This window comes from Onychomys torridus, chromosome 2, assembly GCF_903995425.1.
Source record: "Onychomys torridus chromosome 2, mOncTor1.1, whole genome shotgun sequence".
In the NCBI taxonomy this organism is placed as follows: domain Eukaryota; kingdom Metazoa; phylum Chordata; class Mammalia; order Rodentia; family Cricetidae; genus Onychomys; species Onychomys torridus.
In genome coordinates, this window is record NC_050444.1 from 147043009 (window position 1) to 147056161 (window position 13153).

At 49.7% G+C, this 13153-nt stretch overlaps 1 protein-coding gene across 2 annotated transcripts; it reads left to right on the forward strand.

Annotated features, from left to right (window-relative positions):
- Positions 1–1357: 1357 nt before the first annotated feature.
- Kdf1 (keratinocyte differentiation factor 1) lies at positions 1358–12003 on the forward strand. 2 transcript variants are annotated; one of them, XM_036177439.1, is made up of 4 exons: positions 1358–1506; positions 9384–10448; positions 11091–11165; positions 11522–12003. In XM_036177439.1, exons 2-4 carry the CDS (start codon positions 9416–9418, stop codon positions 11602–11604), a joined length of 1191 nt encoding a protein of 396 aa, XP_036033332.1. In that variant the 5' UTR covers positions 1358–1506; positions 9384–9415; the 3' UTR covers positions 11605–12003. The 2 variants fall into 2 exon arrangements, with proteins under 2 accessions (XP_036033332.1, XP_036033333.1); XM_036177440.1 differs by having other exon boundaries at positions 1358–1447.
- The last annotated feature ends 1150 nt before the right edge of the window (positions 12004–13153 follow it).

Consider the following 13153-nt stretch of genomic DNA (forward strand, 5'->3'; position numbering starts at 1 on the left):
CTATCCCACAGCAAAGAAAGAAAGCAGAGCCCGTGTTGGGAATCCCAGCACTCTAGGTGTGACAGCAGGAGGAGCAGCTGTTTGGGCCAGCCTTGGCTACATACTGAGTTGGAGGCTAGCCTGGGATGCATGGGACGTCTCAGAAAACCTAAACAGTCTGTGGCCATAAGCTTGTGAACACACCTGGTCTAGTCTGATCTCAAAGCTAAGCAGGATGGGGTCAGGTTATCCTAAATAAGTGGGTCTGGAAAGGTGGCTCAGCCACTGAGAGTTCCAAGGACCCAAGTGCAGTTCTCAAGTACTCACATGACCGTTCATAACTGTAACTCCAGTTCCAGGGGACCCCATGCCTTCTTCTTCTGCTCCTTACCCCTGAATGCACCAGCATGCATACATATAAATAAATTTTATGTGAAAAAGAAACCTAAGTAATGAAATGCCCCCCCCACCCCCTTCTCAGTAACTTAGCCTAAGAAACGGCCTTGAGAGAGATAACTATGGTCGAACACCTGGCCTTGGGAAAGTAACCTTGAGTCAAAACAGGAGATGTCAAACACCCGGCCTTGGGAGAAAAACCTTGAGTCAGAACAGGATATCTATAATTGGCCACCTGGCCTTGGAGAACAAACAGCTGCACATTTCTGAAAATTAAAGATAGTCCCCAAGTTCACCCTGGCCTTATTTGAATCAACCAATGGGAACCCTGTAACTATGCTTCTGTAACCGTGCTTCTGCCCCTGGGATCCTATAAAAAGTCCCCTTTACCCTAAGGAGGCGCGCAAGTCTTCCCAGAGACTTTGTCGCCCCAGGTACCTGTGCATTTGAATAAACCCTCTTGCTGTTTGCATCTGATCCGTGGTGTCGGCGTGTTCCTTGGGTTCGGGGTCTCTCCTGAGGAAAGATCTCCAGTGGGTGTCTTTCAGTAAGTGCCTATGTAGACAGGCAGATAGATCAATGACAGATCATTGCTTAGCTATTCAAACAGTGAAGACTGTTTGCTGAGTATCCGGTATGTGCCAGGCTCTGTGCTAGGGAAATAAGACCAGACGTTACCCTCAAGGTCAGAGGCTAAAAAGGGAGACAAAAGACCAGAAAGCAACAGCCTGCTGGGGACTGTAACAAAGAGCAGAAAGAATTGTTCCATAGAACACAGCTAAGGACTCGGGGGTCAGGGACGACTTCCCAGGAGCCATACTCTTTGAGTAGGAGTTTGGAGGCCAGGTAGGCGCTCCATGGCCTCTCAGAGACTTCCAGGACACCGGACTACAGAGCAGAGGGACCTGAGCGCTGCTGCCTGGCCGCCCCTCTCTGGGCCTCACTCTCCGGGCCTAGGCCTGGGCTGGGCGGGGCCTCGGCCAGGTGCGCCGCGGCGCTTCGCGGAGCCAGGAAGTGTGTCCCCAGCGGCGACCCGTGCCGCGCTCCCGCGAGACGCTCACCTGCGACCCAGGTGAGTGCCGAGGGGGGCGGGGGAAGGGCTGACGGGAGGCGGCTCACCTGGCGGGGCAGGTAAGTCCGGCGCGGACCCGCGGGGGCGCGGAGCGGTGCAGCCCCGAGTGGGTGATCCAGGAGGCCGTGCCTGGACGGCAGCGGGGCGCGGGCCTGGCTCCTCGGGATCCGACGCCCACTTCCGGGGTGCGCGGGCCGGGCCGGAGCGGCCCGAATGGGAGCCGGGCTGGGCGGGCCGGGAGGCCGTGGCAGGAACCGTAAGTGGAACGGCGTCGGGACTCGCAGGCGGCGAGAGAGGCGGTGCGCGCCCCGACGGCAGTGCGTACCCTGCCGCCCGGACTCGGTGCCTGCAGAGGAGGGCAGCTGAGGCTGTGCCTGGGGGTGGGGTGCACCGTGGCCAGCGCTCGAGCTGAGCTGACCACCGCTCGAGCTGAGCTGACCACCGCTCGGTGACCCGCAGCTTGCTTGGGCAGAGGCTGGTGCAGCCGGCTTGTCCTGTGGACGCAGGGAGGAGGGCCCGTGGAGAGCCCCGAGCGTGTGTGTCTGTCTGCAGGGACTGGCGGAAAGGCAAAGGCAATGGGAAGTCAGAGTCTCCTGGGGTCACCAGACCCTAGAGCATCCTTGTGATGCATTCAAATGCCCAGTGACTGAGCCAGTCTACCCAGGCTCTCGCTAAACACCCAGCACCCGGTCCCTCAGCCGAGTGCTATACGGACACTAATCTCTGCCGTTCTGGGAGATGAGGTTTTCAATGTTTATTTCACTTCTTTCTTTCTTTCTTTCTTTTCTTTCTTTTCTTTCTTTCTTTCTTTCTTTCTTTCGGTTTTCAATGTTTATTTCACTTTGTTTTTTCTTTCTTTCTCTCTCTTTCTTTTCTTTCCTTCTTCTTCTTCTCTTCCTCCTTCTCCTCCTCCTCCTTCTTTTTTTTTTTTTTTTTTTTTTTTTTGTTTTTCGAGACAGGGTTTCTCTGTGTAGCTTTGCGCCTTTCCTGGAACTCACTTGGTAGCCCAGGCTGGCCTCGAACTCACAGAAATCCTCCTGGCTCTGCCTCCCCAGTGCTGGGATTAAAGGCATGCGCCACCACCGCCTGGCGGTTAATTTCTTATGTATTATTTTTAATTATATTTAATTAATAAATTATGTATTTAGTTTTTGGTTTTTGAAACAGAGTCTCATGTGGCCCAGGCCCCTAATCATAAGGTGAGCCTATTTAAAGTTGTGGAAACTAGAACCAGGAATCTTGTTCCAAGCCAAAGTAGAGGCCAGAATTGGTCCCACTAACTTAAGTGACCAGTGTTACTGAATTGGCAGGAGGGGAGGAGCAGGGACCGCGGTAGGGAAAGGAATATGTAACCTGGAATGGATTGGCTGCTTGAAGGAACACTGAGGCCAGACATTGTCCATACCACAAGTAGGGAGGCTGCTGGGTTGGTTGGTTGGTTGGTTGCTTTAGAGACAGGGTCTCTCTTGGTAGCCCAGGCTGATCTTGTTGAACTCAAGGGGATCTGCCTGCCTCAGCCTCTCTAGCACTGGGATTACCTGAGTGAGCCACCACCATCCCTGGCTTATGCTAGGCTTTGCTCCCTCCCTTTCTCTCCATTCTTCCCGGACTGGAGGTGTGGCACAGAGCAAGGTGCCTGGGCTGAAGAGCCTAGCCCACCACACAACAAACCCTGTTCTTCCCAGCTCGCTGTCTTGCTCTACCCCCTCCCTTTTCTGAGCTTCAGACTCCTGGGCTGCGGAGTGAAGGTAAATTATTCACATGGGAGTTGTAAGAACTAATCACTTTCACTGGAATGTAAGCTCCTGAGGCTAAGGAGTTAGTCTGTTTTACTAATGTGTCCATAGAGTTTAGGATACACAGTAGATCCTCAGTATTTGTTAAATGACTGAATGAGTCCATGCCCAACCTCACATTGATCAAATCAGGACAGACATTTAGTTGTCTCCCTCTGGCTTGTAAAGAACATTTTGTTTTGTTGAGATGGGGCCTTGCTATCTAGTACATGTTGACCTCAAAGTCACGGTCCTCCTGCCTCAGCCTTTATGGTACAAGGATGACTGGTGTGTGCCACCGCATTCAGGTGTGAAAAACTTTTAAAGTCACTTATTACAATTTTAGCTTGTATTCCCGCCCCCCACCCCACCCCCCCCCCCTTTTTTTAAACAGAGCAGCAGGGAAGGAGGTTTTCCAAGCGGGAAACACCTCCTTCAGTTTATAGACTTCCAAAGATGGGATCTCACATAGGTACACACCATTCCCTAAGAGTGGTGCTGGTTCCTGCTCTGGTCTGCCTAGAGCCTAAGTCCTCTGTCTTTCCACCCAGTGGTCTTGGTCCTACCATAAAGTCATATAGGATGTGTCTGTACCACTGTAACACCTTCCCAAAATGACCCTGTTCTAGGCATTGAGACAAAAGTCGCTGGGGAATTAGGCTTATCCTAAACAGTGGGTGCAAGGCTGACTGACCCACATGAAGAGATCCTCAGCAGAAGGGGATGGAAAGAGGGACTCCCATTTGGCTAGGGGTCCTCAATATCCTTGGAGAAGGAGAGCTGAGTGGGCCCCAGGGGAAAAAAAAAAACTGTAAAGTTTCAGGAAGAAAGAACTCCTGTGTCCTCATCCAGCACAAGGAAGATTCCTCGCCTCCCTGTGTGTCTCTACATGAGCTCTCTAGGCATGTGCTGGTTGGCTGGTTTAAACCTTTGATGATCACACTGCAGATATGTGTTCCTTTACCCCTAAGAGCTGTAGTCTGCTTCCTAAGCAAAGATACTAGGCTATTCTGTTTCTCATAGAAATGTGTATATCTGGGGCTGTATAGATGGTTCAGCTGGCATACCTTTAATTCCAGCACTCAGGAGGTAGAGTCAGGCAGATCTCTTTAAGTTCAAAGCCAGCCCAGTCAACTTAGCAAGAACAGCTAGGGCTACATAGTGAGACCAGTCTCAAAATAAATAATTAAAAAATGTATAGTTAGTTAATTAGTTAGTTAGCCAGGCATAAATCCCAGCACTCAGGAGGTAGAGGCAAATGGATCTGTGAGGCCAGCCTGGTCTACAGAGTGAGTTTGTTCCAGGATAGCCAGGCTACACAGAGAAACTCTGTCTTAAAAAAACCAAAATAAATATAAAATTAGATATATTACATATAAATATATGATGTCTTCTACTTTCACTAGTTATTCACATTATCCAGGTTTCTATTTATCCTCCTGACCCCTGGCCCACACTGGATTTAGTTGATGTGTCTCTGACAGCTAGGCTGTCAGCCCCTTCCTCAAGGCCACATCCCAGTTAAGTGTTTAAGGCAGGAATACTTAACAGAGTGTCCTTCTTATGTTTGATGTCGTTTCATTTCTCTATTGGTGACATTGCTTTTGACCATTTGTTAAAGCGCACCTGGGGTTTGACATTGTCACCGGCTGCAGTGTATAAAAGAGACCACAACAGGAGGGCTGGGGGCAGTTGTTGAAATTGTCACTGGCCACAGTGTATAGAAGAGACCAGAACAGGAGGGCTAGGGACAGTTGTTTGGTGGGGGGCACTGTTTTGCCCAAGCCATGCAATATTGTCTGTTTGGGGGTTTTTTTGAGACCAAAACCAATAATAATTGTTTCTCTGTGTGTCCTGGAACTTGCTCTATAGACCAGGCTGGCCTCAAACTCAGAGGTCTACCTGCCTCTGCCTCCAAGTGCTGGGACTAAAGTCATGCGCCTGCATGCCCAGTCCTAAGCGCACAATTTATAAGGACCAGAATGAGGACTAGAAGACAGAGATCCTGATGTCTACAGCTTTGTTCCTTTCATAATACTAACTCTTAGGATTCCGAATTGATTCAGTCAAATACAAGGACAAAGTGACAGCATCTCAAGAAAGGATAGGAGGCTGAAGAGATGGCTCAGTGATTAAGAGCACAGTCTGCTCTTCCAGAGGACCTGATTTTCATTCCTACCTAGCACCCACATGGTGGCTCAAAATATAGGCTAAGGACAGTAACTGCCCAGCAAAGCCTTAACTGTGGTTAAGGCCCTCCTGAGTATGGTACTACATCATCCCTTAGGGTGCCTTGGTGATTTACTCAATTCCACATGCTTCATCCTAGGAGGTTTTTGTTTATGTTTGTTTGTTTTGAGACTGAGTCTCACTATATAGCCCTGGCTGGACTAGGACCCTCTACATAGACCAGGTTGTCTTCAAACTCACAGAGAGTCCACCAGACTCTACCCCATGCTAGCATTAAAACTGTGACCATCACTCGGTGGTGGCACATGCCTTTAATCCCACCAGGCAGAGGCAGGCAGATCTCTGTGAGTTTGAGGACAGCCAGGACTACACAGAGAAACCCTGTCTTGGAAAAAAAAAACAAACACTGAGCACCGTGCCTGGCTAGCTTTTTTTTTTTTTTTTTGGATAGGATCTCATGTACTGGGCTGACTAGCCTGAAACTCACTGTGTAGTACAGGATGACCCAGAACTACTAGCCCTGCCTCCATCTCCCAAATGCTAGGTTTTCAGACAGGTATTATTGCACTCCACTTGCCTCAGAAGCTTTTCTAGAAACTGAATCATCAAGTACAGCATGTATAGTTCAGTTATCTTTGGTTTTGCCTTGCCTGACACATGGCCAGATTCAGTGTTTATCAGTAAAACAGTCGTCGTTCTAAGTTACCTGGCAAATAAACCCAAAGAGGAATGAAGATCAGTATTTCAGTATTACTTTTTTGTTTTGTTTTTCAAGACAGAGTTTCTCTGTGGAGCCCTGGCTGTCCTGGAACTCACTCTGTAGCCCAGGCTGGCCTCCAACTCACAGATTCGCCTGCCTCTGCCTCCCATGTGGTGGAATTAAAGGTGTGCACCACCACCACCCGGCCAGTATTACTATTTTAAGACAACAGTGTTTTCTTTTTTATTGACTTTATTTATTTTATGTCTCTGTCTTCACTCCAAGGTGTAGATGTGTGGAAGTCAGAGGACAGCTTTTAAGAGTCGGTTCTCGCCAGGTGGTGGTGGCGCACGCCTTTAATCCCAGCACTTGGGAGCCAGAGGCAGGCAGATCTCTGTGAGTTCCAGGCCAGCCTGGACTACAGAGCGAGATCCAGGACAGGCACAAAGCTATACAGAGAAACCGTGTCTCGAAAAACCAAAAAAAAAAAAAAAAAAAAAAAGTCGTTTCTCACCTTCTGCCTTATAGAAAGAAGCAGGAGTTCTCAGGTCTGATGTGCTGTGAACTTCCAGACAGCTCTGTCTTGCTCTCTCCCCATCTCACCGTAGGAGTGCTGGGATTACAGATGTTCATCACCGTATCCAGCTTTCCACATGGGTTCTTTTGTTATTAGTACTCCCACCCAGTGAGCCATCTCCCTAGTCCATGAGGATTATGTTTGTGGCGTGGAATCAACTTCTTGGTGTTCCCAGGCAAGGTAGTACGATCCTTTAATCCCAGGACTTGAGGAGGGAGGTAAGGGGCCAGGAGTTTAAGAGCAGTTTTGGCTACCTGGTAAATCTGAGGCCAGACTGGCTCAAAACCAATCCTTCCCTCACCAAAAAGAAAAAGAGAAGCATACCTGATGGTAAATGTTTCTAGGGGCAAATCTGAATAAGATGAGAGTCCCGTTCATGCCCGTGTCTGGGATAAAGGGCACAAAGGAGGGGTAGCGGTGATGATTGATTGTAGCAAGGCAGACAGAAATGTCTGTTCAGTGAGGGCAGAAAAGTGGGCCCTGGAGAGCCTTCCTTCTTTGTGGTAAAATCTACATCAAAGTTCACACCATTTTTTAGCATTTAGCACACCATCCTGTGGCATTAAATACAACTATACTCTTTCCAGAGCTATGATGCCTTTCCAGCTGAAATTCTGTACCCATTCAACATTGCTCTCCCATGCTCCTCTGCTTCATCCCTTGGCATCCACCACACTATTTTTCTACGTCTGTTAAATTGGTAGTTGTAGATATTTCATATTATCTAGACAATAGAGTATTTATTCTTGTGTAGCTTATTTCATTTAGAATGTCTTCAAAATTCGTCCATGTCAAAGCACAAAAGAATTTCATTCTTTTTAAGGTTTAAATGATATCCCAAAAATGTATCATTTTTTTATGAGTCCATTCATTCATTGATACAATTTTTCATTTTTTTGTTTGTTTGTTTGGTTGATTGGTTTGGTTTGGTTTTTCAAGACAGGGTTTCTCTGTGTAGCTTTGCACTTTTCCTGGAACTCACTCTGTAGCCCAGGCTGGCCTTGAATTCACAGAGAACTTTTACATTTTTTAACCTTTATTTTTATTTGATGTGAATGTTTTGCCTGCATATACATCTGCACACCATGTGCATGCAGCACTTGTGGCAGCCAGAAGAGGATGTCAGATCCCCTTGGGCTGCACTTATATAAGGATGTTAGTGGCCATGTGGGAGCTGGGAATCAAACCCGGGTCCCCTGGAAGGGCAGCTTTCAGTGGCTGAGCCACTTCTCCAGCCCCCAACTGATGAACTTTTGGGTTGTTCTCACTTTATGGTTATTGTAAATAATGCTACTGTGAGGGTTTGGGGATGTAGCTCAGTGGTAGAGCGCTTGCCTAGCAAGCACAAGGCCCTGGGTTCGGTCCTCAGCTCCGGAAAAAAAAAAAGGTGAAAATAATGCTACTGCGAACATTGACATACAAATGTCTGTTTAAAATTGCTATTTTTCAGTTCTCTTGGGTATATACCAAGGAGTGAATTTGCTAGGTCATATAGTAATTTTGGGATGTTTTTGGTGGGGGGTGTTAAAATATATTTTTTTAAAGATTTGTTATTTTTGTTTTGAGACTGGGCCTCACAGTGTAACTCTGGCTGTCCTGGAACTCACTATGTAGACTAAGCTGGCCTCAAACTCACAGATATCCTCCTGCCTCTGTACACCACTATTCCCAGCAGAGATTTTACTTATTTATATGTATATGAATGTTTGGATATACATCTACACACCTCATGTGTGTAGTGCCCACAGAGGCCAGAAGAGGGCATTGGATCCCTGGGACTGGAGTTAAAAAGGTTGTGAGTTGCTGTATGGGTGCTAGGAATTGAACCCCAAGTCCTCTGGAAGAGCTGCCAGTGCTCTTAACTGTGAGCCATCTCTCCAGCCCCCATATACACATAATTTTTAAAAATGACTGGAAAGATGTCTGGGTGGTTAAGATTACAGGTTGCTTTTACCGAGGACCCAGATTGGATTCCCAGCACCTACAACATGGCTCACAACCATCCATAACTCCAGTTCCGAGAGCTCCTACAACCCTCTTTGGATCTTGGGCACTAGACACATGTGGTACACACACATAAAACAAAATTTAAGACGTTTTTAGTAACTATTTGTCTATGTATGTGGAGTGGGGAGAGAGGTTCCCTGTGAGTGCAGTGTGGCAGGAGACAGGTATCACCGCCCTAGAGCTAGAGTTACAGGTGGCTGTGAGCTGTCAAGCCGTAACATTCTTAACTGCTGAGCCATCCGTCCAGCCTGTGTTTATGTTTTTTGTTTGCTGTACTGGGGATGAACTTAGGGCCTCCTTCATGTTATGTAGGCCACCCATGCTACATTCCCTTCCTGTGTGTTTAAGTTTTGAAGAACTGGTCTCTTTCCCACAGCCTACATTCATATCCCCACTAGCAAAACGCAAATGGTACAATTTCTCTGCATCCCACTTACACTTGTAATTGTCTGTGTTTTGTTTTCTATAATAGCCATTCATTGAGAAGTTCAGGAGATTTTAAAGCTAAGTTAGACCACAAAGAGAACTTTCTCTTTGGGGCAAGAAGAGCTCAACGTTTGCAAGGGTTTTGGGGATGCTCCGTCTGTCCTCACCACAGGCTTCCCAGAAGTCTAAAGTTCTTCAGGTCAGCCCAGGAACCTGTCCCTGACCTCTGCTTCTGACCTCCTCCTGGCTTCTCCCCTGCAGGTGCCTGGCTGCAGCAAGCCATGCTCTGAGCCATGCCCAGACCGGGACAGCCTCGCCCATCGTCTGGGCCTCCTCGCTTGGGTCCCTGGGAGAGGCCAGCAGAGCTATGCCTGGAAACCAATGATGAGCGCTCCCAGCCCCCACCAGGCCGCCGCAACCGCAGGCCGGACCCCAAGGACCCTGGCCACCATGGGCCAGAGAGTATCACCTTCATTTCAGGCTCTGCAGAACCGGCCACTGAGCCCCCAACCTGCTGCCTCCTCTGGCGCCCCTGGGGGTGGGACTGGTGCAGGGCTGCCTTCTGCTTTCGCCGCTGCAGGGATTGCCTGCAGCGCTGTGGGGCTTGTGTGCGGGGCTGCAGCCCCTGCTTATCTGCTGTGGATCCCACTGAAGGGTCTGCTGAAGTCACCTGGGTCAAGGAGAATGGCGTGCCACCCAGCCCGGACTGTGCACCTCCCAGCCGCCGGGATGGCCAGCGGCTCAAGTCCAGCATGGGCAGCAGCTTCAGCTACCCTGACGTTAAGCTTAAGGGCATTCCGGTCTACCCCTACCGCCATGCCACCTCCCCAGTCCCTGATGCGGACTCCTGCTGCAAGGAGACCCTGCCCGAGCCTCTCCCCACGCGGCACAGCCTGCCAAGCACCCTCCCCAGCAGCCCCCGCGGCTCCGAGGAGTATTACTCCTTCCATGAGTCGGACCTGGACCTGCCCGAGATGGGCAGTGGCTCCATGTCGAGCCGGGAGATCGACGTGCTTATTTTCAAGAAGCTGACAGAGCTGTTCAGTGTACACCAGATTGACGAGCTGGCCAAGTGCACGTCGGACACTGTGTTCCTGGAGAAGACCAGCAAGATCTCAGACCTGATCAGCAGCATCACGCAGGATTACCACCTGGACGAGCAAGACGCCGAGGGCCGCCTGGTGCGCGGCATCATCCGTATCAGTACCCGCAAAAGCCGCTCCCGCCCACAGACCTCTGAGGGGCGCTCAGCCCGCTCTACTGCCCCTGCCGCTGCCCCTGACAGTGGCCATGAGACCATGGTGGGCTCTGGCGTCAGCCAGGATGGTAAGCGGGCCCAAGTATGAAAGCTCTGGCTATAAGAGGGTTGGGTGAGTTTACCCTTGGCCAGCCAACCCATCTTAAATTCTTGGGCACAGGGAAGCTGAAAACTGTGGGGAGCATGCAGACTCAGAGAACTCTGGCCATTGCACTGTCCCCAAGCATCCATCCATTTATTGTATCTGTCGGGTTGGCCATTGCACTGTGCCCAGCATTTATTTGTTTGTTTTTGCATCTGTCAGGCTCCTTCTTTCCATTACTTCTTGGCAAAGCAGCTCCCAGGCCTACCCTAAATAAGGGCCTAAAGCTCAAGAATGTGGACCTGTGCATTAAGCAATAAAGACTAAGGATGGGAGTTCACGCTTGTATTCCCAGAACTCTGGAGGCTGAAGAAAAGGGTCTGCCAAGCATTCTAGGCCAGCCTGGGCTACAGTGACCTTGTTTCAAAAAAACAAACAAAAACCCAAGAATTTGAGCCACTGACCTGGCCTAGCCAAAGTCCCACCTGCCCACTACACACACACACACACCACACGTTTTAAGCTTATTTCTCTAGCCTGTGTATAGTGAACACCCTTCTTCACTGAGCTGCAATAAGGACTGAGCTTTATAAAATATGACCACTGTTTATTCATACTTCCTCCCTAGAACTGACGGTGCAGATCTCCCAGGAGACAACAGCAGATGCCATCGCCAGGAAGCTGAGGCCATACGGAAGCCCAGGTGTGGTCCTGACCTGAGCAGAGGGTGGGAAACTATACCAGGGGCCCTTCAGATGACCTTCCAGCTTCCTTTGGGTGGGTGAGGATGGGATCAGAAATGGAAAAGGGCCGAGCACCACATACCCACTGCAACTTTGGAGCTGGCTTGAAGTGAGGTTCCCGAATAGAACTCTTAGTGATCGGGGAGTGAGGTGGACAGAAAGCCATCCTGCCTGCAGCTACAAAGCTCCCTTGATTTCTACCGCCATCCTCTGGGCCTTCACCAGACAGCTGCTGGGAGTGGTTTGCCCAGGCTCAGGCCTGCGGTCCCACTCGGCAGGTTTCTCCCTCTGAGCCTTTGCTTCCTCCTCCAACTAGGGTACCCAGCCAGCCAAGACTCGTCCTTCCAGGGCACAGACACAGACTCTTCAGGGGCACCCCTGCTGCAGGTGTACTGCTAACCCCCACTGGCCTCTTGGAAGAAGCGTGGCCAGCGGCGTAGAGGAACCAGGATCCCTTTGTGTGGAGGCCAGACCCTGAGCCTAGCAGTGACCTCTGCCTTCTGCTTCTGTTGAATGATTTAGACCATGTACATTTCACAGGGACATGCCTGTCCTCTGCCTCTCCACTGGACTGACTGCTGCCTGGGCCTGTTTCTTCCTGTGGCCTGAAAGCACAGCCTTGGGAAGTAGCTTCCCAGTTCCATTCCCATGTCACCCCCAAGCAATTATGGAAACTATGTAGGTAGTATGGCCTCTATATGTGATTCTCTGGGCAGCGCCCACTTTTTACATTGCTGAGCAGTTTGGAGAATCTTGGATGTTGTGTATTGTTAACATGACCATTGTTGCAAGTATATACATCTGCCTGTCATCAGGGTTACATGGTCTTCCTGTTTAGCATTGTGGAGAAGGGCAAGGTGGGGCCAGGCAGATTGTAGCTTCCCTTACAAAAGATAAAGAACTACCTAGGTGGCTTTGTGCAGACTACCAGTCCCCCGGTCTTAGGTACCTTGTCAGTGACCCCTCTCACCTCTCCCTGGTGCTGACACAGCACTCTGGTTCTCACCTTATCTTGCTCCCGCAGCTAGCACCTGGCACCAAACCTGGGGCCTGAGCTCACAGAGGCAAAGGCAGGCTCCCCTTTTATGGGCACCAAGGCTGGCTCCATCCAGGACCCTTAGCTGTGCTTGCAGGTGCTGGATCTTGGTAGACCTAACATCACAGCTACTTGGGAGGGAGAAAGAAGGGCTCCCAGTACAAGCCCTAGGCTAGTGGCTTCAAGTTAGCCAGGGCAGTTCTCCAACCCATTACCACAAACAAGTAAGGTCCATCTTAAGTTCCAGCAAGCCCTGGGCTGGCTAGCTAGCCCAGTGACCACAAGCTAGCAAAGGGGGCTATTCTTTCCCAGCTTCTTCCTTTACAGACCTTGTTTACTGTATGTTCGGTCACCCTTTGAAAAGTGGTTAGCTATCATTTATCTGGTATCCTAAGGGACAAACAGATGGCCCCCTGGGGCTGTGACCACAGGACCCAGGTGGAGCTATAGCAATTGAACTGGCCCTTGGGAGCTGCTGTTATTCAGATTTAGACATGAATAGAATGACCAGGTAGGGGTGTGGCTTGGTATTGCCTAGCACGTGTGGGGTCCTGGCTTTGATCCCTAGCACTATAAGAGGGAAAAATGTGTTCAACAGTAATCCCACCTAGGAAACTGCCAAGAGGATTACTGAATTCAAGACTAATCAGGGATACACACCAAGACTCCTCAAAAAGGGGTAAAGGGGTACAGCATCCACATGGTAGCTCACATCATCCCTAACTCTAGTTCCAGGCGATCTGATGCCCTCTTCTGACTGCTGTGGGCACCAGGCACATACATGGAGCATATACACACATACAGGAAAACATTCCTTCACTTAAATCTATAATTTTTTTAAAGGAAAAGATTATAGGACAGGGAAACCAGAGTAAGTGTTAACAGCCCTAAACTCCAGCCTCGGCCCAGAAA